The 25,830-nt window shown below is 44.5% G+C and overlaps 2 protein-coding genes across 3 annotated transcripts in view; both read left to right on the top strand.

The window, feature by feature from the left end:
- Positions 1–13,345, top strand: part of lamb2l (laminin, beta 2-like) — a 50,087-nt gene extending 36,742 nt beyond the window's left edge. The window contains exons 16-35 of the mRNA XM_079175066.1: positions 66–227; positions 368–489; positions 2,209–2,329; positions 3,589–3,781; positions 3,928–4,071; positions 5,063–5,294; positions 5,384–5,547; positions 5,739–5,963; positions 7,006–7,220; positions 7,324–7,420; positions 7,692–8,064; positions 8,172–8,356; positions 8,586–8,833; positions 9,636–9,851; positions 9,944–10,088; positions 10,229–10,436; positions 10,675–10,816; positions 10,935–11,111; positions 11,258–11,423; positions 12,559–13,345. Of these exons, the coding sequence (XP_079031192.1) occupies positions 66–227; positions 368–489; positions 2,209–2,329; positions 3,589–3,781; positions 3,928–4,071; positions 5,063–5,294; positions 5,384–5,547; positions 5,739–5,963; positions 7,006–7,220; positions 7,324–7,420; positions 7,692–8,064; positions 8,172–8,356; positions 8,586–8,833; positions 9,636–9,851; positions 9,944–10,088; positions 10,229–10,436; positions 10,675–10,816; positions 10,935–11,111; positions 11,258–11,423; positions 12,559–12,695 (3,672 nt within the window). The 3' untranslated portion in view covers positions 12,696–13,345. The remainder of the gene's footprint in view (positions 1–65; positions 228–367; positions 490–2,208; positions 2,330–3,588; positions 3,782–3,927; positions 4,072–5,062; positions 5,295–5,383; positions 5,548–5,738; positions 5,964–7,005; positions 7,221–7,323; positions 7,421–7,691; positions 8,065–8,171; positions 8,357–8,585; positions 8,834–9,635; positions 9,852–9,943; positions 10,089–10,228; positions 10,437–10,674; positions 10,817–10,934; positions 11,112–11,257; positions 11,424–12,558) is intronic.
- A 1,649-nt stretch (positions 13,346–14,994) lies between these two features.
- lamb2 (laminin, beta 2 (laminin S)) overlaps positions 14,995–25,830 on the top strand; it is a 44,421-nt gene continuing 33,585 nt past the window's right edge. For both annotated transcript variants that reach the window (XM_079175046.1, XM_079175047.1), the window contains exons 1-2: positions 14,995–15,133; positions 15,551–15,618. In XM_079175046.1, coding sequence (XP_079031172.1) covers positions 15,588–15,618 — 31 coding nt within the window. In that variant the 5' untranslated portion in view covers positions 14,995–15,133; positions 15,551–15,587. The remainder of the gene's footprint in view (positions 15,134–15,550; positions 15,619–25,830) is intronic.

Consider the following 25,830-nt stretch of genomic DNA (forward strand, 5'->3'; position numbering starts at 1 on the left):
AGGATAAAGTGGCGCTGGTGAAAACAAAGACAGTAATTCTTGTGGGATTTGTCTTTCTCTCTTAGCCGGATGTGAAGACCGTTCACAGAGAGCACACTCCCAGCCACATGGTGACGTGGACAGGACCCGGCTTCGCCCGCGTCAAAGACGGCGCCGGCCTGGTGCTGACTATCGACAACATCCCCTACGCCATGGAGTACGACATCATGATCCGCTACGAACCTGAGGTGTGTGACATCACCGCGACCTGCAAGATTCATCTAAATCTCTTATGTCTAATTAATGATGGTCTTTTCAACTAAGCCTTGTGTGTGTGTGTGTGTGTGTGTGTGTGTGTGTGTGTGTGTGTGTGTGTGTGTGTGTGTAGTCCACAGAGGACTGGGAGGCTATAGTGAGTATTACATCTGTACAGCTGCCGTCCAGTCTCCGGTGTGGAAACCTCCTACCAACTGAACAGCTCTACACAGTCACCCTGCCGCACCGGAACAGGTATCAAAACTCGTATATGAGCAAGTGTGTGTGTGTGTGTGTGTGAGAGAGAAGAGTATAGGGTTTGTTGGAGCAGCCCAGGTGTTGATAGAGTTTGTGTTGTTGCATTGCTCAGGAAGAATTGCATCACTACATTGTTGTCACTTGAACCTGCCCCGGCTTGTACGAGTCAGGCCTGTGTTTGTGTTCTTATTTCACGGTGCCCTGCGGTATTTGTTACTATTGATGCAATGATAGGAAGGCAAACATACCAGAAAGCCTGTGTAACAATACGCGACCGATATGGAAGGAAGGCAGCGGCTCTGTTTACTGTAAGTTTAGAGCGGGGAACAATGAGGAGACCTGTTGAAGACGAGCAGAGAACAGTACAGTCTGGCAGAGAGGAAGTATATGTAACCTCAAACACCTGGTCCTGGTTCATTGAACCGTTCCCTTATCTTTAGAGAATCAAGTCCTCCTTGAGCGTAACACTGAACCACCAACATTCCTAATGTAAGATTCCTCATACATTTCTGTCAATTCTCATGGACGTTTTCCACATTGCATATTCCTGGAATATTGCAACCCTTGGGAGCTATACATGTGTCATCTCACTGTCCACTACAACCTGCAGTTTTAACATTCATGTTAACTACAGGATGAATTTGAATCACTTTTGTGATCCTTTTAATCCCCATCCGTCCAATGATAAATGTTCTTTTTGGTTCATAGATCATCATATTTCTTGCATTATCCATCTGAGTCACACTTACTGTTGACTGTTCTCACGTTGCTCCGTTGTCCATAAGGCTCGTTAATAGAGTCATTTATTCTGCTTGAACAGTAAGATCATTAAAAGCCTGAAATCTTTACAGCGCCTTATTTACATCACGTTGATCTTCCGATATTCTTGAAATGAAGGAAGGAGAAAGAAGAATATAGGATAAAAAAACGGCATAACACTGAGACTGTTGAGCTGTAATCAGCTGAAAAGCCTTTCAGAGGCTGAACTGATCTGGAACTAAGAGGTCAGACCCGTCCCGGATCTCGCTCTCAGCGGACCGTGGCTTGCCTTCCGTCCTCTTCTGTGGTTGGTCCATCAGCCAAAACCAATTAGCGACGTGAGCCCAAAACACAGACAGAGGGGTCGGAGCTAAACGCAGGTAGAGGGTGAGTCTAGTGGCCTCTTTAGAAGTCAGATGTGGAGGAAGGAAACAACCTACCACCAAAAACGTCTGAGTCAACAGAAATAGTTGAAATATAATATTTCTGTCCACTTAAAAAGTCAATGTTTAACTTAGCAAAATCAAAAAAGATTGAAAAGAACAGAAAGACAATTGTCTTTTTTATATTGTGTTTCTGTTGTCGAACATATTTCAGGCTTGGCATCAGTTAATTTCTGCTTTTGTGTTAGCTGACCTTTTATTCCATTTCTTTGTTTGTGGAACTTTTTCCTTTTGTGTTTACTTTCATAGAAACCAAGAACAAACTAAATTCTTTGTCCACGTACCTGTTTAGAAAACAAAGATTGTTTGTCTCTTCCCTAAGGCTGTAAATGAGCCACATTGAGGATCTGTGAGAAGGGACTTTTGGACTACTTTGCTTAGCCTGCTCCTGCCCCACACTAGTGCATAATATCCAGCACTCTTCACTTCATAAGCCCCGTGATTGTCTTTGACTTTGACATGTATGAATATGTACGGATGCATTGAAGTTTTTGTGTGTATCATGTTTGTCCAGATACATCCAGATGCCCAGGCCGTTCTGTTTCGAGCCCAGTAATCGTTACGTGGTTGCGATCAGGTTCCAGCGCCACGGCGTCTCACACAGACATCTCACTGCCTTCATTCTGATCGACTCGGTGAGCTAACTGTCAGCCTGCCTTCCTCATCATCCACCTCCATGTCTGTTTGAAAGGCAGTGGTGGAATAAGTACATTTACTAAAGAATTGCTTTTAAGTACAAATGTGAGGTTTTTGTACTTTCCTTGAGTCTTTTCTTTTCATGCCTCTTTATACTTCTACTCCCCTACATTTCAGAGGGAATTAGACTTTCTACTTTACTTCAATTATGTGACAGGTTGAGTTTCCAGTTACTTTACAAGTTAAGATTTGTGCATACAAAACATAGAAAGAGATGCACAAGAAAAAGAACAAAATGCAAAGTGCAGCGGAAACTATAAGTGTCAATTGAAAGAAAATGTATCGGCAACGAACTTGATAATCGCTTAAGTCATTTTTCATGTAAAAACATTTCATGTTTTTTTATATTATATTTTTAATTTATTTTGAATTGTTTAGGACTTTATACTATTGGTTGGATGTTGTAAAGGACTCCACTTTGGGCCCTGAGGACATTTATCACTATTTTTACCAAAATAATCAACTGATTGACGGAGAAAATGATCATCAGACTAATCTTTAATGAAAATAATCTTTTGTTGCAGTCTGATACAAAATAGATCAGTGAGCTCCACCTCAACCAGCAACAGCAGTTAAATCCTGCTTTTACATGAATGCATGAGTAATAACATTCACATGATATAATATATTGTATAATAATATAACACAGGGGTCATTCCTCTGCATTGAGTACTTTTACTTCTAGTTTTAAGTAGTTTCCTGAATGTACTTTTACTAAAGTAACATTCTCAATGCAAGACTTTTACTTGTTACAGTGTGGTTTTAGAAGTCTGACTTAATAAGTAAAGGATCTGGATACTTCCTGGGTAGCTGTAGTCTTTTTGACATCACCATATCTTCAGCGAGTTGTCTGCTGTGGCTCCGGCTCCATCAGTGAGCTAAACCTTCCTGGTTCCACTATAAGTGCCCCTGTTCCTAAAGGCTTCACACCACGAGGCTTCCCCCTAGTGGTGAGGTAATACAAATGTTGAATTTATTTAGGCTTGGGATCAGTCAGTAATTGATTGTCAATAAAAAGTTCCTTTAGAGCTCTTTTAAATACTTTAAAGTCATTTAAACGTGAAACAGATTTAGCAGGTGCAGCATTTATCCTTTAATTCATCATCATTTCCTGTCAATGTATAGCACATTTCTAGAAAAGTTATATCCTCTAACGAGAGATTAATCCTTTCCTTTTTTAACTTTTGCTTTTCAATAGCTGGTTCTGATCCCCAAATACACGGAGCTTCCCGGGTTCCAAGGTACCGAGCCAGAGGCAGAGCATCGGCGGGAGGAGATGATTCGATACATGTGTCTGGATTCCTTCATGATCACACCGATGCCCGTCCTGGCTGAGATGTGCTCCAAACTCATCTGTAGTATTTCATCCATCATTCACGACGGCGCTCTGTGTGAGTAGATACAGAAACACGTGAAACAAGCACAGATTTAGACGGTATTGCGTTCAAACCCACTGATATTTCAAATCCTTGGTGGCTTTTTGGATAAGAATGATTGGCTGATGTTTTCTGTGCTGTGTTTTATTTGTCGTATGCAGCCTGTCAGTGTGACCCTCAGGGCTCGCTCAGCGGGGAGTGTGACAAGGTGGGAGGTCAGTGTCGCTGTAAAGCCAACGTGATGGGTCGGCGCTGTGACCAGTGTGCCCCGGGAACCTACGGCTTCGGAGTGAACGGCTGCACTGGTGAGTCTGCTATCTGTCTGTCACATGATAACACCTCTACCCAACCCCATTTCACCGAAAACAAGTCAAACCAAAGCAACATTTTGTTGGCTGACACAACGTCGTGTCGAGTGCGTTCTGCACTCTACTGCCCCTTTGTAGATTAAATATGAATTACTCACCCTGTGTTTTTCCCGCATCCCTCCACGGTGAATGAAGAATCCCAAAACGGAAAAAGTTCTTGATGAATTTCAGTAAAACTTTTAACACTTGTAGTAGTGTTTTAAATAGTAAGGTTTTAGCTAAGATGCACGTGTTTTGGAAGAAGTGAGTATACGAATGAATAAACAAGAATTTGGATTATACTGCACGAGTTGTTTGAGAATTTGTACACAATTGTGTTGATATAGCTTTGCGGTTGCTGGCTGCCGCCATTTACTTCAGTTCATCAAGAGTTTTCTCCGTTTACTGTGGAGGCATGCGAGAAAAACAAAGTTTACTTTAAGAATTTAAGGTAACATGGGGTGAGTAATTCAAATAATCATTTTGGGGCTAAATTGTTCCCTAAATTATATATGTAGAACTTAATATTGTCTTAGGTGGAGCGCATGTTTTTAGTCCCTTATACTGTAGAGAATTTCTAAAGTTGCCAGATGATGAAGCAGAAAATTACATTTTTGTATAATCCCATTTCACCCAAAGAGAAGTGAAAGTGCCACGTGCAATTTAAAGCCAAAAGCCAAAAGAGCAAATTGGTTTGGTCTACAATGAAAAAACAGTAGTCGCCACATTGACGTTTTTCAGGTAAACGATTTGAGATTTGATGAACCATTGAGCTGAACCGTAGAGCTGTGGTGTTCGGTTCTAATGAAAGAGACACACTACTGTGTAGTTCTGTGTGCTGATGTTGAAAAAAAACGTGATCACACAGTTCAGTGTGTTCTCTGTTCCTGATTGTTCCCAGCAATAGAAAAACAGTGAATAAATCCCTTTAATGCCTCGCCCCGTCCAGCCTGTGACTGCCACTCAGAGGGCTCATCGAGCCACCAGTGTGACCCAGTATCAGGCCAGTGCCAGTGCAGGCCGGGAGCCACTGGGCGTCAGTGCTCAGACTGCCAACCGGGCCAGTGGGGCTTCCCCAGCTGCAGCCCCTGCCAGTGTAACGGCCACGCGGACATCTGTGACCCCCGCACCGGGGAGTGCAGAGACTGCAGGGACTTCACAGCAGGACACCTCTGTGAACGGTAAGGAGTTGCTCCGTGTCAGACTTGACTTTACTCCGTCCCTCGCTGGTTACCAGACTGACGGTAACTGCCTCTCGTATTCATAACAGTTGTGTGGATGGGTTCTTCGGAAACCCGGTGCTTGGCTCTGGGGAGCACTGTCGACCCTGCCCCTGCCCTGGTAACCCCGGCTCAGACCACTTTAACGGGGACTCCTGTCAAGCTGACCACACCTCCAACCAGATCATCTGCAACTGCAAACAAGGCTACACTGGTAAGCTACCACACTGCAGGGACGTACACTTCACGTCTTATATTTGTTGATCGCTTTTGACTCCTCTGCAGGTCAGCTGGCCTTGTCTGATTGAATCATAGAAACTGTGGCTGATTCTACCATGAAATATTCAATACCTACTGGTCTCACATCAGTGAAATGCAGTCTTGATTCTCCCTTTTCTCCCCCAGGGCCCCGCTGTGACCGGTGTGCCCCTGGCTACTACGGCAACCCAGAGCAACCCGGTGGGCAGTGCCTCCCGTGCACGTGCAACGGCAACATCGACACCCAGGACCCCGAGTCATGTGACCCCAGGACCGGCCAATGCCTCAAGTGCCGGTACCACACTGACGGTCCGTCCTGTGCCCACTGTCAACACGGTTACTATGGCAATGCTTTGGCCCACGACTGCAGACGTGAGTGATATTAACTCAAATGTTATTGTCTTGCCCACTTTGGTTTCTTGTAATTGTGGATGGTGTGTCAGAGGTACTCATCTATAGTCAGTGTATGTGGAAGAACAGACAGGAGTATCGACACAGGAGCAAAGCAATGTATTGCTGTGGACCGGGGCAGCAGCTCAACATATTTCAGACACCTGAAGAAAATCAGGTGTTTATATGGAAGCTATATCTAGAATATTTTCACCTCTTTACCTTACCGTCATACAGCCCTCTCTGAAGGGGAACTGAAGCCACCTATGCTCTGTTCAAAGCCACCAGACTACATTGAAAACAACATTTCACCTCCCAGAACACAGCAGGTGTTGGTGTAAAACTCATCCTTTAAAACACCAAAGCCACTCAACAACACAAACTAACTAACTGATCGATGCAGCAGTATACCAGCAACCTCCGTGTTCTCCAAGGTAAAATGACTGTCTTTGTCAAAGGAGTAATGTGGCTTGGAAGAGAGCATAGATATCAGCTTCAGAGCCCAGTTGGTGTCTGACGGCAAGGTAGTGTGATGAACATATCCTAAATATAACATAATACATTTAAGCTAATAATACTTCACAATACTTTTTGTTGCTCCACACCAGTACATTGCTTTGCTCCCGTGCTCCCAGCTTGTGTAAAGAGAAAAATTATATTTCCAAGTCCAAGGATCAAACGGGCAGATCCGATTTAGAAACCAAAGAAAAAGCTGGAGAGCTTGGCAGTAACACACAAGACAATCTGTCAGGGACTAAGAGCAAGTGGACTGATATAAATACTGAGGGACTAATGAGAGAATGGAGAAGACCAGGTGAGGGCATTGAGCGCAATGGATCACTCGTCATGCACACGTGGTCAACGATAACCTCACGAGAGCGAGGCGGCCGCAGTTTTTGGAGCCAGGCGCCGCAGCTGCTCTCCACCGAATGCAAGACCCCAAGGCATGATGGGAAACATCTGGCTGTCGCCCGATCAAAGAGCTGATTGGCTCTTATTTCTGAATATCTGTCTCTCTCCTCAGGCTGTACCTGTGTGACTGCCGGCACCATCCAGTCCGCTTGCAGTGACGGACAGTGCCACTGTGAACGGCAGACTGGAGCCTGCACTTGCAGGGAAAACGTGGCCGGCCATAACTGTGACCAGTGCGCTCCGAACCACTGGAACTACGGTCAGGACCGAGGCTGTGAGCCCTGCGGCTGCAACCCGCAACACGCCCTGGGGAGTCACTGCAACATGGTGAGGGAGCGCAAAGTCCCCTAAAAGCCTGGAAATGGATAACGCAAAAAGCAAAACTATATTCTGATCTGTCTTTCAATTGTTGTCAATCTGTGTTCCACAGTTCACAGGACAGTGCCACTGTCATCCAGGCTTCGGAGGTAAACAGTGCACTGAGTGTGAGCAGTTCCACTGGGGAGACCCGCAGGTGCAGTGTCAAGGTAACTCATCTTGTGACACTAGTGAATAGATACCACTTGTGAACAGGACGTGAGCTCACTCTACCTTACATTATGGGACAGCCATGTGTGAGTTTTCCTATTACATTAGAAATGATGCAGTCCATCAGTGTCATTTTGCCCAAACACAGCAAAATTCACTCCCTGGTCCTTTCTACACATTAATAAAAGCTAAAGATTTTGTCTTTGGACCTGCCGACCATTTTTTCTCTCTCTGTCTTTCTTCTCTCCCCTCCTCCCTCCTCCCACTCAGAGTGTAACTGCCATCCACTGGGCTCGGAGATGGCCCAGTGCGACCGGTTAACGGGGGCGTGCGAGTGCAGGGAGGGCGCAGCGGGCAAGCGCTGCCACGAATGCGCTCGCGGCTTCACTGGCGACTTCCCCAAGTGTGTCCAGTGTCACCCGTGCTTCCAGCTGTGGGACGATGCGGTGTGCCAGATTAAACGGGACCTGGAACACATCCAGTACACCGCGCAGAAGATCCTGGAGAGCGGGGTCACGCCGGTAGTCGGGGACACGCGCATCAGAGATCTGGAGAGGAAGCTGAAGGAAGTGCAGGACCTGATCAGCGCGGAGGACAGCGACAGGATCCACCAGCTGATTGGACAGAGCATCGATGACCTCAGGTGATGATGTCACGTAGTGGTTGGATGTTTGTTGAGGTTGGTCAGGATGATTTGTCTCCTGCCACCAACTGCCTGGATATTAAAATCCTGCTCTGTGTGTGTTCCAGGGCTGAGATCGCCCTGACCGACGGGCGTCTGATGGGCGTCACCAGAGAGCTAAATACAACCGCAGAAGAAGAAAGGGCACTGAGACGCACACTGAGCGACCTAGAGAGAGAGCTGAGGGACTTCAACACAACTGTGGCTCACAAACAGCACCTGCTGGATGACTACCTCACCTCAGGGTTTGCAGGTAGCAAACTCCATCAAGAGAGTGAAGCTTTAAAAAACCTCATGTGGCAGTATACAAACACAGCTAAAGCTAATGTGATACAAAGCTAGCTTCAGCTTTGGTGCGTTTTTTCCCTCCTGTCACATTTTCCTCTCTGTGGCCTTGAACAAGTCAGATTTACAGAACCGAATATTGTGAAAGAGATTCTGATATTATACATAAAACTACACCTGTGCCTGCTTCCTCACAGATCAGTTTGAGAAAGTGAAGAAGTACTATCAGGAGTCAGTGAAGGCGGAGGAGAAATGCAACGCTTCAGTGTCGGGTCCTCTCAGTCCTGTGGAACAGTCCAAAAAAACCCGTGGCGTCACTGAGGACCTGCTGGACGCCACTAGAGACAACTTCCTCCGTGATCTGGCTGCTCAGAACAAATCATTAAACGAGCTGCAGCAGAAAGCCCACGACCTGGATAAAAAGGTCCATCACCTCAGCCACAAGGTAGGACCTGCTGGGGGTTTACTTTATTTCATTTTCTGTTTTCATCTAGTATTATGTTTGTGTTTCTCTACAAAGAGAAATATTTGAGAATACATTTAAATTGCCGATTATTTTTAAGAAGGAAGTCTTCTCGGAATAGATCAATGTATTAGTTGTTGAGTACATAGGAAAAGGATAGTTATTTAGGCTATCTGTATATAAATACACTACCGTTCAAAAGTTTGGGGTCACCCAGACAATTTCATGTCAATTTTCAGTTTCTTCGCAATTTCTCGCATGGAATAGCTTCATTTCTAAGAACAAGAATAGACGGCGAGTTTCACATGAAAGTTCTGTTTTTCTGGCCATGTTGAGAGTATAATCCAACCCACAAATGTGATGCTCCAGATACTCATATGTAGATATTTCATTAAAACCAGACGTTTCCACCTAGAACAGTCATTAACCACATTAACATGTGTAGACATGTGTAACATGTATAGAGTGTATTTCTGATTAATTTAATGTTATCTTCATTGAAAGAAACAGTGCTTTTCTTTGAGAAATAAGGACATTTCTAAGTGACCCCAAACTTTTGAATGGTAGTGTATATATATATATAAACAACAGACTGTATCACCTATAATATGGTTGATATAGCATATTTTGTAATTAAATAAATAATTTATCAGTACCAGCTAGAACTATACATGAATTGTTATAGCCCCATCTTTTATTATTTAGAGTGTATTTTAATTACTTTTCTTCTTCCATTGACCTGAACCATTTCCTGTTAATGACAATGCTCCGTCTCTCCCTCCAGGTGTGTGGCGGTCACAGCAATGCTAGTGTCAACGGCAGTTGCCCGGACAGCCAGTGCGGCGGCGCCGGTTGCCGTGACGATCGGGGCAATCCCGTGTGCGGGGGAGAGGGATGCAACGGGACAGTGAGCACGTCTGTCGGGGCACTGAGTCTCGCCAGGAACACCACCGACGGTCTGAACGCTGCCAGCGAGGAGCTGCAGGGCGTGGCGAGAAAGGTCATTTTTATTGAAGAGAAGTTATCTGACATGACCGGAGACGATGAAGTGTAAAGCTTCTCTGTTGACATCTCGGTTTCCCCCGTCTCCAGCTCCAGGACATAGCCTCTCTGACACAGGATGTGAAGGAGCAGGCGATGAACACGCTGGAGAAAGCGCAGATTAAGAAGGACCACTTTGAAAACAACAACAAGAAGCTCAAAGATTTCATCAAGAAGATCAGAGACTTCCTCACGGGTATGTTGATGGTGTAACTGGAATTAAGTGAATGTTTGCTTCCATCTTAAGTTCAGCTGGATTTGTTGCTGCGGCAAAAATGATTTTCTGGTGTTTAATGTGTCGTTGTTTTTCTCTCCTTCCTCCCTGTCGCCGTCCAGAGGAGGGAGCAGATCCAGAGAGCATAGAGAAGGTGGCTCTGCAGGTGTTGGCGATCACCCTGCCGGTCAACAGGACCACTCTGGACAAAATGGTCATGCGGATACAGGACAGCCTTTCCAACCTCACCAACGTGCAGGGGATCGTCAACCAAACCGCGCAGCACATCAGCCAAGCCAAGGAGCTGCTCGACAAAGCTAAAGAAGCCAAGTGAGTAAATTTACTGTCACTTTTATTAACTTTTTTATTTATGGCACAAACCATCCTGATTCAAGATTGCTTGTTTTGTTTGCTGACAGTATTGTTGAAGTATCTGTGACTGTGTGTCAGTATAGAAATGCTACATAAGTTCAGTCTTACGTCCTACATCGAATACAACACACACTCATTACTGAGGACTGTAACAGCAACCGGTTGTATCCGTCTTATTTCTGGTGGGATTGCGCAGAAGCCGAGCGGAGGGAGTGAAAGACGCAGCCAATGATACCAAGCAGGCGCTGGACGTGTCTCAGCAGGCCATAGAGAAAGCAAGAGCGGCTCTGGAGGAGGCCCGCGACAACCTGAACCGCACCAGAAACGCTACGGTCGAGGTACGGCTGTGTGTTCCATGACCTGTTCACACTCTCCCTACGAACCCGTTTGGGTTTCAGGCTCTGTATTTTAAGTGCTGGTTTGTCTTATCTTTCCATCCCCCCCGCTCATTTCTAGGCGGATGAGAGGCTGACACAGCTGGAGGATAAGCAGAAGGATGTCATGATGCGTTTAAACAACCTCTCCATGGAGGTGGAGGCTCTCAGGAACAAGACGGAGCAGAACAGACAGATGGCAAAGGACGCCAAAGCACTGGCTAACAACGCCACACAACTAGCATCCTCACTTGAGCAGGTGAGGAAGTGGGCGGAAAGTTGTGCTTTTGTTGAGGAAAAAAAAATGTCACGCTTTTATACCATAAATGCATGAAAGGAGTCAAATGTTGTGGACGGCACCAATCATTTCTTTATGGCAACTAACTATTGTGTCGTCTCTCCCAGAGCCTCAACGACACGGAGGAGCGGTACCGGGAGCTGCAGATGAAGGTGGACTCTCTTGGTGGGGAGTCTGGTGGTCTGAACACTGTTAACCAGAAAGCCAAGGACATCAAGAAGGAGGCAGAAGACCTCTTGAGCAAAGCCAGTAAAGGGATAGAGCAACTCAGGAGTGAGTACATGAAGCCGCTCTGTGTCTCTTCATGAGGCGGACCACGTTCAGTACACCGGGCCCATTGTTTACAATTTAGCATGGATTGCCTGTGAGGAAATCCCTTCCATATACAGTGGTGTAATGTCACAGTTTGCCTATATCCAGTATAGTGTGATATCTGTCAGGTTCTCATTTATAGATGAAATAATGTATCGGGGAAAGAGGACAGAATTATTGTTATTCAGTGGTTATCTGGCATAGCCTGAGATATTTTATTAAAGGAATAATATCACTTTTCCATATTAAAATGTATAGAAACGATGTTATGTTAACATATGTTCTATATTTTTATCAGTGTACTTGCAAAGGTTTCCAACACTTTTCAACCCCAGAGAAGTATTTATTTTATTTTATTTAATAGCACTAAACCTAACTGATAACAATTTTGTAAAAAAAAAAAAAATACTTTTTAAAGCAAGAAATCGATGACCTATGCAATGTTTTATTTTTTAAAGTCACGCACAAATACGTTTTGTTGTGGTTGTCTGCCATAAACTGTGATAAACAGAATTTTTATCCAGTTTTAAATTCTTACAATATAATTTTTAGGTCACCAATCATCTTTCTTTTTTTTTAATTTGTATTTATTGAGAATCTCATAGCGGCAGAAAATTACATTTTTGTGCGTTTAAAATTGATGTTTTTTATTTCTTATTTTAATTGTCCTAAAATGTAAAATTAAAAAAAAAAGCTCAATTCCCTCAGGGGCTTCAGTGGACATCTCCCCCAGAGCACCAACATGTCCAGAGGCAGCCCTGACATCACTGCAGGGTTGTTTGCTTCTTTGTAACATAATAGGATCTAACTGTTGTATCTGGACCAGTGTATTAGAAGAAGTAGAAGTTATAATTATCTTAGAAACACAGAAAAACTTTGATTACATTGTACTCAATACACACATTGGAAAATGTAAATTAAAACACAGTTCCAGTACACCAAACGTTTTTGGTAATATTGCGTTCAGCAGCATTGTGTCTGAGACTGTTTCGGATCACTTTATATTGTTAAAGGTTTAATAAGGATTCAGTTTTCCTCAATCCGTATTATCCTTATGATCCCGCGGGTACTCGCTGAGCACTGTCTGTGTTTGCAGAATTGGAGAAAAAGTTCAAGAATAACGAGCAGCGGATGCAGAAGCAGCGCATGGAGCTGGACGAGCTGAAGGAAAACGCCACTGTGGTGCGGGACGAGATCCGGGATCAAGTGCAGAAGTACAGCAACTGTGTGTGAGGACTGGAACAGCTCCCTGTTTTACCATTTGCTGCTGTAGTCCAGAGCAGAGCTGAATGACTGAAAAAACTACATCGCCCATGACAATAAATCGGGACAGAAAACTACATCGCCCATGAGAATAAAGCGCTGCTCTAGCACTCCCGTTCTTTCACTGGTGTAGCAAGTTGTACACATTACCCTTCAAGTGTTATATCACAGAAATGCCTTCCTCTGTCCACGTACTGTACCACGCTTTGTCTGCTCGATATCAACATTGTCCTGTGTGGCATTTGTGTCCTTAAGCTATTACAACAAGTGGAGGAGTATTTGTGTCATATCATAGTCCACGATAATTGATTTCATGAATAATAAACAGAAAGAATATATCAGAATATGTTATCAGAAACGTGTTTATTTTGACCAAAAGTGCTTTTATGACTGCGTGTTTTCGCTGTAATTTGACCACATTAGTATGGTATTTACAATATGACATTTATATTAAGAGACACTTGGGAAAGTTTGATTTTTGTAATGAAATGCGTGTTTACTATTTTTCTATTTCAAACGAAACTCTTTGACTGAATAAATATAAATGCATACACGAGTACTCTTATTAGCAAAATTCATTCTGAGGTGCAACGATGGAGACAAATAAATGTGAAGTTGCCACATCACGTGTCCTGTTTGTGTGATAATATTACGAGTTGAAATTGTTTAACGTTGACTCATTTGTTAAGAGTATGTTTGTTTCAGTTCACTGTCACGAGGGGGCGCCGTACACTCAGCAAAGTGGCGCGCTCTCCCCGTTTCTTTAGCTCCGTTTCCCGCCCATCAACCCCTTCACGCGGACATTTTGACCAGCGCAGGTGTAATCAATGACACTGATGACAACTATTCCATTTAGGTGAGCCCGTTGCAAGATCGCTCACTACGGCAGCTCACGAGAACACTCAATAAAGAACAGAGCCATCATTAACGTTATGAGTTGCAGCTGTATTTACTGCCGTGACAGCCAATTAACAGCCCGTAAGGAACACACACAGGTGTTTCCACTTCATCTGATTGATTAGCCTGTGTGGGCATGTACAGGCTCTCTATGTCTACTCTCATTCATGCTGTTCTCAGTATGAAGGAGCTCTGCTATTCTCTGTTGGGTTCTGGCGCTGGATCCTGAGCTCCAACAAAGAGAGGCTGTCCTCGAGCCGCACGGGGAATGTGTAATATGACAGAGATTTACAGCAGGCTGTGTTTCTGCAGAAACACACGGCACCTGCACACATCAGGCTGATGGGCCCAAAGAAACAACCGATGTGATTAAATGCACTTGTAAAAAATAAAAAAGTAAAGTTGACGTCTGTTCCACACTGCATGGCTGTAAGTCCTGATGGACACGTCTTCCCAACCAACATGTTGGATGAGGCTGATGTTATGATCCGTGATCTGCGCGCGGCCACTGGCTGCTCATTGGTTGCAATCAAAGGGAATCTAATCCGTCCAGCAGGGAGCGCGCATTCCTTTCTGCTCCCAGACACAAACTCTGGGGGCTCGGAAAACATGTAGAGGAGTCAGCTTCTTCTTTTTTTTCCTTTTTTTTACAAAATGTGCATATTGCCATGGAATACAGTTTTATTATTATAAATTGTCGAAACAGATGTATTGGCTATTTCAAAATAGAAGAAAATACTGTGAATTCATTGCTCTACTTGTACTAATAGTTCAACAAAGTAAATAACAGTTGTAAATATTGACCACCTCACCCTGAACACTGGCGGAGGTGCAATGTACCCTCTAAAGTGTCCTCAGTTAGTGGTTTGTGGAAAACCACTAAAAATCAACCATTTGGCACAAAAACTGTTGAGCGGCTCCACCACCGATGAGCAAGTCTGATCTCTACAAAGATTGCACAGCATATAATATGACTTTTGTTATTTTTATTTATTTTAAGATATTATATCTTGTTAAACTGGGTGCACACATTTTCTGACAACGACGTGCTGTTTAAATAACAGTTGGTCTTTAATGGGGGCAAATCTAGACAGATTGTGCTGTAATTTAAATAATAGAGGCTCATTGTTTTGTTTTTTTCTTAAACGTTTGGACAGGTAAACAAAAAATGTTGTCCCACAAGAACAAAAAGGAAAAACGTTTAGGACCATTAAAGATGTATTATCCGGGTTTGTAGCCCACCTCATCCTTTATCCGCCCACCCGGGGACTCGAACACACGACAATCCACTCCTCGCCCCTTCCTCCCCCAGCGCTGTTCTGCTCCGCTCCGGGAATCCAGCACGGGGTTTCCAACAGAGAGCCGCAGGAGCTGAGGACTCCGCTACACTGCCTCAGCCTCGCATCCGTCCAGCGACTCCGGAGCAAGTGGACCGACAGAGGAGACTGATATCGGACACAGAGGAGACTATTATCGGACACAACTCAGAAGCTAACATCTGAAACAAGACGGTGAGTGTAGCTTTTGTGATTAGCCAGCTAACGTTGGACGTTTATCGACAACCAGATAGATTAACACGTAGGAAAGCTGAACATATTTTGCTTTAAGGAGTCACAAATTAGTGGAGTGTGTTTTCTGTTGTTGTTATTAACCTGTAACAGAGGAACTCATTAAAAACACTTCTGTGTCGATGAACCGAGTGTGACTTCTGAACGACAGAGAGACCTCACGAACGTTCACGGGGAACCTCCAGTTGCAAAAAGTCAAAACCAAACTTCACTTATAGTCTGCTCTCTTCTGCGTGGACATAACATGTCCGTTTTTTAAATAAATATATGTATCGTATATATATAGATGCATATCTTTCGGCGCCTGTTGAATGTCTCTGTGTGGTACACCTGGTTCATCACTATCTGTTGCCTACACAGGTTGCCGGCGGCCCCGCGAGTTGATGAGCGCTCAGAGATGCAAGCCTCACTGGTAACGCTCGTCTGCGGTAAGTCGACTGTACACAGAGCCCTTTAGAGTCAGTCCGTGTTGGCTGCTCCATCATAACGAATCCTCAGAAGTGATTCACTCAGCTGACGACTGTCTCCAGGTCACTGGGCTTCCTTTGATTAGTCTGTGGAAAACACGGTGTATTCATGTTAAGATGTGGAGTTGAAGTCTTACTTCAGTTAAAAAACAACAACTACTAGTTCAACTACTGAGGTGATTTCACTTGAATCCACATCAGTGAGTTATTTAATGTTTTCAAGACCCTGCCTCTTGCTCCAGAGGGTCTGTCAGTGAGAGTGCTTTGAGGTTATTATCTCAGCCCCACTGGCAGCAATGCTCACCTGTTTTCAAGAGAAACTCATCATATTGTCTTTTTGTTTTCAGGGTTCTAGCAATGTTTACCATTCTTGGCCTTTTTTTTTAACGTACAAAAAATAGCGACATCGAAAACATCGAAACGCAGCAAACGTGCATGCCAAAATATATAGATATTAATATTTGTGATATTAGTGATATTTACATTTACAGTCACAACCTGAACCATACAACACTGCACACGCATTGGTGCGTTTATACTCGGCATCTATGGGGACTAAAAATGTTGAGCCCTGGTTTATCACGTTGACTTCCAGAGCAGACCTCGTTGTGACGTCTCTTATTCTCTACAGAACGGCCTCCCGTTAAACACAGTGCTGGGAAAACAAATCTAAATCTTGTGGTCAGAAACAGAAGCCTGCCCGTGGTGGATGTGAGACGCTGCTCAGAGATAAGATAGCTGATGTTTCTTATTTAGGGCCCCGCGGTGCCCTCCGGGTCCCTGAGGTCGTCCCTGTCTGTCGGTCTCGCTCTGTGGGTGGTTGTCGCTCTGTTTATGGCCCTCCTAAAACAGCCCAGCTGAATCCGCAAATAGAAGACACCCACTCCACACCTACCTCCTCCGGCACTGTTTGAGGCCCTTCTGGATGCGTGCTGCTCGTCCAGTGCCTGCATGTATATGTGTATGTGTGTGTGTGTGTGTGTGTGTGTGTGTGTGTGACGGGGATTAAGGAAGGCTGGCAAATGAACCAATTCAAACAAAACACACTCAGTATCTGGTGTTTTTATCTCATTTAAAGCCATAAAATGACACCGGAAAGTTCTAAAAAGTCATCAGTATTCCTAGTCCAAGCAAAGTGGACATGTGCTCAATACTTTCAGATAGCTCAAGATTTATCTGAGTAACGACCCTCAATAAAATGCTTTGTTCCCTGTTGGCGAGGACAATGGGCTCATTGCTCCAGTTAAAGTCTATTAGTGCCTGCTGTTAGCGCCCGGGGTGTCCCCTCCGTTACATTATCAGTGAGCACAAGTGCTGCTCTTTACGCCGGCGGCATGTTTTCTTCCTTAGATGGGGGGATTTTTTGTTTTTTATTTACGTTTTTTCTCTATTTGAAGTAAGCAGGGCTGAGCAGAGCAATAAAAAAAGCTTCATGTCATTGGATCTGGTTTTCATCTTGTACCTGAGCATTTAACTCAGAAACCCATTCATCTCTAAGAGGAGTATTTACAGTATAGATGTGAGACAACCACCTCTGAGCGGTGTGGAGAGATTCAAGTGTCTGGAGAGGAAATAAGTAAAAGGAGCTACAGAGAGAGAGAGAGAGAGGGTCGGCTGAGAGCGTATAGCCGAAATCAGAGGAGGAAATGAGGGACGAGGGTGTGTTTCAGAGCAGAAAGGTGAACAAGTGTGTCTGTGTGTGTGTAGCTATAAACCTCACACACTGTCATTAAAGAGACGGGGAGCAGTCCATTCAGACTCCTGACGCCGCTGAGGACATGCTCCAAGGTCAGAGGTCGTGTCCAAAACCCCCAGGGCAGAGACGGGGTTAATTGGTGTGTGTGTGTGTGAGAGAGAGTGAAAGGACTCTGGCTGATCACAGGGGACAAAAGAGCCAGCAGTGCCTCCTCTCTTCTCTTTCTCTTTTCACTTTCTATTTCTATTCTTCTTCTTGGGGGGATTGGGGGTGGAATAAGGACCTGTAGGAAGCTGGTCGTGTGTGTGTGTGTGTGTGTGTGTGTGTGTGTGTGTGTGTGTGTGTGTGTGTGTGTGTGTGTGTGTGTGTGTGTGTGTGTGTGTGTGTGTGTGTGTGTGTGTGTGTGTGTGTGTGTGTGTGTGTGTGTGTGTGTGTGTGTGCATTTGCAGAAGTTTTCTTGAGCAAATTTAATTTTGAGCAAAAGAAATCAGAGAAAACATTTTTGTTTAGCTTTTCTGCAAAAGTACCATGATAATATTTTCTCATGAATAGCTTTTGAGTGTCATTTAGAAAATGAGTTTTCATGAAGTGATGTTATTCAGTTCAACTGATGGAGGGAGCAACTCGCCATTCTATTGGAAGTATGGAAGGCAGGGAGGATGGAAGCACTTGGGAAGGAAGTAAGGAAGGGAAACTTAACATAAAAGAGGGTGGAGGTAAATCCTCTGTAATTCACCTTTCTTAGAGGTTTTTGTGTTGAAGTACTGAAGTTCTCCTCAGATGTGTGTGTGTGTGTGTGTGTGTGTGTGTGTGTGTGTGTGGGGGGGGGGGGGGGGGGGCAGGTGAGGCCTGGCATTAGGCAGCAGTGGGAGTGAGAGAGCGCCTCCGGAAATGTGCGGATGCCAGAACAATGGTGCGGTAAAGCCAACAAACCACCGGCACTAGAGGGAGAGAGGCTGAAATATTGGAGGGGGGGGGGGGGGGGCTGAAAGAATCACGACAAAGAGAAAATAGGGAGAGAAAAACTTTAGGCGCAGGGGGAAGGGGTGAGAGAGAGCGGAGAGGGAACAGGTTTGTTTCTTTGAAAGGACGGTGAGTTAGGTTTCCCCGTCCTGTTGGCATGCCGGGGCCTTTTCAGGATGAAAAGAGGAGGAGGAGGAGGAGGAGGAGGAGGAGGAGGACTTGAGGGGGAGGATGAAGGGGCATGGAGAGGAGGAATAGGAAATGGAGATGGTGTCATTGAAAACAATGGGGTGGCTGGTACAGTGGTGAACACTGAAAAGTATCGGCCATGTGCTTCCAGTGTGGAGAGGAACAGGCGTGTTGGTGTACCACCAGGAAACACCGCTGAGAGCAGGTTCACTTTTGGGTGTAGTGTGTGTTGTTTGTGCGACTGTACATTGTTCTATCTATTGACCCGACTGCATTATTAAGACAAACAGTAAGGTTTGCTTTAATTAGCCAACATTACATAGACGACGTCTTCATACCCACTGATGAAACACACCTCACAACAATCAAAGCAACAGAGCGTTTTCACAGAGGACACTTTGACACACCACAGCAGGAAAAGCTCAGGTTTGGATGTTAAAAAGAATGATGGCTGGGTTCCATTTAGCTGCTTCAGTTCCCGGGTCCTGGTACTGTGCATGCTGGCTCACTGTCTGTCACACAGAGTGTTTCTATCCACCTATTTTTATATGCATATTCAATTTGAAGTATTCAAAAAGAAACGGGCACAGAGTTCGCTCCTGTTTGAAAGACAGTGGTTCCATGTTTGAACACATTTAGAATCCAGAGAGAAATGTCTCCATGTCACGTGTCTACCCTCTTTACCTCGGACATGGTTTTTTTGTGATTCTTTTATTGCTACAGAGCACAGTCCAAATCTAATCACAGGCTATGTTGTGCCGCTTGTTAAAACGCACTCTCAGACACCTCTAATTATCTAATGGCAGCAATTACAGTGCAATACTGCAGAATGTCAGGAGGGAAGGAGGAATAAGGAAGGAAGGCTGGAAGGAAGGAAGGAAGGATGGAAGACAGAGAAAAAGGGAGGAAGGAAGAAGGTAGGGAAGTATGTGTTGTCATGGAAGATTGCCTGACATCTAGCCACAATGTGTATGGTGTCATCCTGTAGCCCTGTAATTACACACACACACACACACACACACACACACACACACACACACACACACACACACAAAGGTCTGACACAGCCTTGTAAACGTAGGCCAGTTGTCTCATGTTTCAGGTCAGCTGTATTTGAACGATAGTGACATGAAAACTCCCAGAGAGCCTGCATGTTGTTGTTGTCGTTAACTGCACGTGTAGTGTAATATTTACCTGTCAGCAGCTTTCGGTGCTAGCCGTTAGCTCAGTCGTCACCATGTTGAGAGCCGTATGGAGACAATAGAAATACTCTATTGAGCCGCTTTAAGTGCTCAGACTTGAGCAATAGAAGATCACTGTATAGTAATATATAAATATGTTGCCTAAATAGCGACCTTTTCCCAAAATACTGTTGATTCCGTGATGTCGGCATTTTAAATCTGATGCCTGCAGTGCCCCATAGGAGCATCAAGTGACCCCTGTCAATGGATTCACTAACTCCAAATACTCCAGACCTGTTTTTAAAGTGATAAACAGGAACCCATTTCAATATGAATCATGTTAATATAACTTAGTTGTGCCCTGATATTTCGGGGCTTTGTAATCAGATGTCGCTGTAGTCTGGCTGGCTTCATGGCTTCGTTCAGCAGCACTTAAAGACACGAGTCATGACGCATCTTGGTCGTCGCTGCTCTCAATAACACCAAACGTGATATAACTGTAGTAATATTTTCTCAATTTAGCTGGTTTGAGCTGAGCGGTGTGGACTGACTCAAATATTTCTCCGCGCTCTCCAGCTAGCTAGCTGGCTAATAAGCCAAGCTAAGCAGCAGCAGGATCAGTTCGTTGCACCCTGAGTGATGTCATGACAGATTGACGTGATGTGTCACAAGCCATCTATGTACTTTCTAACTATACAGCACAATTTTATAATTTATTGCGAATTATTTCCCGGACCCTCTGACGGAGTGCCACAGACCACTGGGAGATGTTGTAAAAAATATACACATTATGGTTGAAGTTAAGCTTATCTAAGCCTCTGCAGATACTGAACATGGAGAGAAACAAAAGACATTTCTCAGCATTATTTGACAGATTAGTTTTCTCCCACTCTCTTTTCCCCAGGCTCCTCACATAAGGTCATCATCAGTTCAAATCTAACGCTGAAAAATGACTTCACACACAAACACACATGCAGTACTCCCCTGTGTATTCTAAATTACACTCAGAGTACGCGGCCTTTGCCTTTGGCCATGCCGAGGTTACCCTCCTGTCTCTCACACAGGAAATGACTCTGTTAATATGCTCATATGTGAGCATGCTGAAAGACACAAAATGCACATACAGTTGGATAAAACACAGGCACACACAGTCATTAGCCAGATTAGCATAAGGCTCCAACAGGTCAACAACACACACATGCAAACACACTTAACTGCTTGCCTCGACTAATGACTCGTGTGCTGAAGTTTTCTCTGCGCTTTCCCTCTAAGTGGAGCCAGACTTTCTTCATCCCAGGCTCTGATTAGCACCTACGCTGAGCACATCTGCACTCTGCTCAGCGCTCCTCGTCTCCCCGAGCAGCTGCCGAGTACCAGCGCATAAAATACACACACACACACGTCGGCGCGATCACTAACCAAACCCGCTGCAACCGGCTCGCTTCGGATGAGTGGCCGATAGACAAGCTGGTCGACCGGCAGGCTGCCCCCAACATCTGCTTGGCCATGTGTTTCAGCAGGCTTCAGGCAGCATGGCAGGCCCTTTGTCGCCAGTAGCTGAGCACCTTACAGATATGGTCATTGTCATCACCTTAGCCCCACTGCACTTCATAGGTTTGGTGTGCTGTGGCTGCGCTGTTGCACCATTTTTTCCAAACATGTTTCTGAGGTTTCAAACTTGCAACTGTCCGACCATGATCCCGCATTTTCCCAGGGTGAGCATAGAGGTCAGACAGATCACATTGATCTCTATTAGAATGATAGTAAATCATCAGTAACTGCAGACATGTGGGAGCGATGGGCAGTGAATGTTCTTGGCGTGTTTGCAGAGTTTCCATCCAGCCCCGCTCTCCGCCGTCCACCTGTTGCTGATAATAGTCCGTGTTTCCTCTCCGACATGGAGCGATTCAGACGTCTCCGGGACGGGACAGGAATGTGAACATTTCCTCCAGTGGGACCAGCTGTCTCTCAGTGCCAGGCCTTGTTAATCTAACAGCCTGTGTAATGGTCAGCGTCTGGCCACACTCACTGGAACCCCTCTGTCTGTTACACAGTGACAGAAACAGCTGAGGAAGATTCAAAGATCATGTCAGAACATGTCAAATATTTATATATATATAAATATATGTAATGAATGCAGTCCAAATGTATCAATAATGACAGGTTGCAACAAATAGGCTCTGCTGCCTGGGGTTTTGAATATGAATCCTTTTCGAATGCAAATATTATTTTCTGGGCCATCATGTACTTTTATATGAATTTAATATTTATTACAAATCCTCATAATCCAGAGAATATTATATTGTTATATTTCTTAGGTAGATTTATTTATTTATATTTTATTTTATTTTATTTAATCAATGAAGTAGGACTATTAAAAACAAGATAGAAAGATTGTTTTCACAAGAGACAAGTAAATGACAAATAAATTGAACAGTTAATGAAAAGCAATTATTTCTGTGAGTGAGGTCAAATTAACTAAAAGTTTCTCTGTGAAAGCAAGTTTGAGAAGATGAATTTTAGGTTTGCTTTTAAAGGTTGCTGAAGGGCAAAGTGCACATTTATGAATCTACTGGGAGGCTGTTCCAGTCAGTGTAGCCTTTAGTCCTGGAGATAGAACAGAGTGATCCTTTTGATGAGATGCACCTTTAAATCAATTTTAGAGGTTACATGCAGCCAGCGGATATATTATAGTACAGAGGTGAGTTTCGTTGCTGTGCTTTGAAACAGGTGTAGATGTTTGATCAGGTTCTTAGGGAGAGAAATGGTGTGACTTTGATGAAATGAAGTTGTCTATTTTGGCCTTTCCCTTGTTTCTCTGTTTTCTTCATATTGAACTTAAGGACTGTTTGAGCCATCCAATTCTGAATTGATAAGAAGCAATGTGCAAGAATAACAGATATAGAGCTGTCATGGGTACATTGATGGACAGATAGATCTTCACTTGATAGATGGCAGCATGTACAAACAATAAACAATGGGGCCCAGGACTGAACCGTGGGGCACACCACAGGAAATAGTGACAGAAACCCCGGTGAACCTCAGAGTTTTATGTCTACATCTTGAGCTTATAGCCGAGCCACCAGGCCAGGGTTATAACCACTCTCTGTGATAGATTGAATGCTAAAATTCCTTTTGTCATCTCCCAAAGTAACAGTGTTATGCGGAACAGGCCTGGGCACTTCTTGGTATTTTATGTTGTTCCTCTCCAGCTGTGGGTCTGGAGCCTCGTCACCACCTTCTACACCATTAGCCATCATACTCCGAAATAATACATGACGTGAAGGTCAGCGATCATTTTTTTTAATAAGCAAGGCCCTCTGCGCTGGAAGGAAGTGGGGAAGGTGAACAGCGGGGCAGAGAGGGGAGTCAGCATTAGACACTAGAAGAGAAGAGAGAATAATAAAGAGGCGAGGAGGGAGGAGAACAGCTGGATGTTTGGCTGTGGGAGTTGACCATCTATCAGCTAAGTGCAGCGCAAAGAGAGGACGGAGACGCAGAGGGCAGAATGTAAACTAATTAGCGAAGGGGAGTTGAAAACAAAAGGCTTCCTCTGGTTTTAAAGTAGCTGCCTGATGGTGAGTGTTAAACATATCTGTACTGCCTTCTAGTCCCACGCTCACTCAGCTCAGGTATGCAGCTCATTGCCTGTCTTAAAATGGTGCTATTCTCGTCTGCTCACTGTCACAGACCAGCTGATATTGGATCTGACCCTGCTGTCATTTTAATATTCTTGGTAATGTGTTTTGTTTGACTTTAAACCCTCCTCGCTGAGTGTGTGTGTGTGTGTGTGTGTGTGTGTGTGTGTGTGTGTGTCCAGAGTGTCCATGTGTGCTTTCTTGTCTATTTGTTTGTCTGTTTTTCTTGGTTTCCTTCATTGTTGACGCTGGCAGATGTGACAGCAAACTGTGTCTCGCCAGCCGGTCCCAGTGGAATTTGTCATGTTGATGCCACTTACTGTTTGGAGGGGGGGTTTAGCAATTCAACTATTGAGATTCGGAGATTCGGAAGACCACAGCACACTGTGTGATACACACAATAATAGTTAAACCATTCAGTGACTCGTGACGTCACCCATTGGTTTGTGGACTGCTGTTTTTACGGCGTTTTGGCCGTCGCCATCTTGGCTTTTTTGCAACCAGTGAACAGAAGTGACCATATTTGGAATGCGGAGGAGTGACGTAGAGATGCCTTTTACGGTTTTGGTAGGGAAGCAACCTGTCAATCACAAGGTAGCCCCGCCCTAAATCATACTCTGCTTTATGGTCTGTTTGACTCTAAATGTACCATCATTTACTAAATGAACATCATGCTGTATTGAAGAAGACTTGAAACTAGAGATTGAGACCATAAACTCATGTTTACAATGTTTACTGAGGTAATAAATCAAGAGAGAAGTAGAGTCATTTTCTCATAGACTTCTATACAACCAGACACGCTCTTCAGAGGCGGAGGTTGCCGTCTGTTATAGAAGCATATGGATTCATTGGGTTTCGCTACTCATTTATATATTTAAAAATCCCTACATTTATAACCTGTCTGAAGATAAAGAAGCTATAACAACAATACACATCAAGTGGAACCTGGTTACTTTTTGGAAATGACGATCATCTAGTTGCCATCTACACAGTATGATCCCAACAAACAAAGAGACCAGGCCTTTTAAAAAAGGACATTTTGTCACATGCTGGCAACAGAGGAACGTTTTATGAAGCTTGGTGTAGCTCACTCTTGGCCACTCGTGCCCTGTACTTTCTGTTTACTGACTGGTCGAGGGCAGAGAGGAAATCAAAGGCAGGGATGAAAGCCAGGAACAAAAGCAGTGCTCACCTGGGGGAGGCGGGGGCGGGGGCGGGGGTGGAATTCATTTGTGGCATTGAAGCTTGGACGCCCTGCAGACTGCACCGTGCCTTCTGTATCACTGCCTCTGACAGTTGAATCATTGCCTCATGTGAAAGACCTGTTGCCTCAGAGTCAGATTTCACTGTCATGTGAGCACAGTGGACAGTTTGTCACCTGCTTCATGTCCTACACTGCTGTGACTGCTGCCACAGTAGGATTTCACATCTGCAGAAAAAGCTGCCTTTTTGTGGCGTTATTTGAACATTGTCACATGTTTCATATGAAAAGCAGCTCAATGATGAACCCTCATGCGGTGAGTCGCTACAATTGGCTAAACAAGCTGAGCAGAGCACAATATGGTGCAGGGCATAGCCTGCTGTTACAGGCTAATGGCTGGTTGAACAGCAGTGCTTTGTGAGCTGAGACCCCCCCATGCACACACACACACACACACACACACACACTAGCAGCACCACCACAGACCCCTTGTCTTCTCTCAGCTGTCTGTCTGCATTCCTCCCTACTTCTCCATTTATGGCTACAGAGGAACGAAGAAGGAAAGAAACTGACGCCTTATCAACAACCGCATCATTGCTGTCTTCAAAGTTACAATATTAACTTTTCATTTAGAGGGAAGCAACATCTGTCTCAGAGTCTTGACTATTTCCTCCCGGTTGAGGAGGAGCCAACATTGCCCATATTCAGCCTCACCTTGTAAAAAGGTATAAATGTGGATTTAAAAGAACTTGTGCAATTTGGAGTGCGTGGCTCCCTGTATTGTCAGGTGCTGTGCCTGTTCAGGACATGGCTGTTCAGAACACGTACTCTGAAGTGAAAAAGAGGTCGTAATACATATCTTTTTTACCAGCAGCAAAAGCAAACTGCTGTCAATGCGCCAAGGCCCGAATAGGCTCGCTGAGCCCTGAAGCCCCTCCCCCGATGCTGCACGAAGCGCTTTCGCTTGGTTATTAATATTGAACGTGCCGTACGTTCACCAACGTCGAACAACATCACTGCACGTCCCCACCGCCAAAAGCGAAGTAGATTGGATTAGATAGTTGTAGATTCTGGAGATATGCGAAAGACACACACACACACACACACACACACACACACACACACACACACACACACACACACACACACACACACACACACACACACACACACACACACACACACACACACACACACACACACACACTCAGACAGACAGAGATTTCTTGCTTTATAGTTAGACATAGTTCGACATTTTGCTAAATACCCTTATTTGCTTTCTTGCCAAAAGTTAAGTGAGAAGAT

The sequence above is a fragment of the Pholis gunnellus genome, assembly GCF_910591455.1.
Source record: "Pholis gunnellus genome assembly, chromosome: 2".
NCBI lineage: Eukaryota > Metazoa > Chordata > Actinopteri > Perciformes > Pholidae > Pholis > Pholis gunnellus.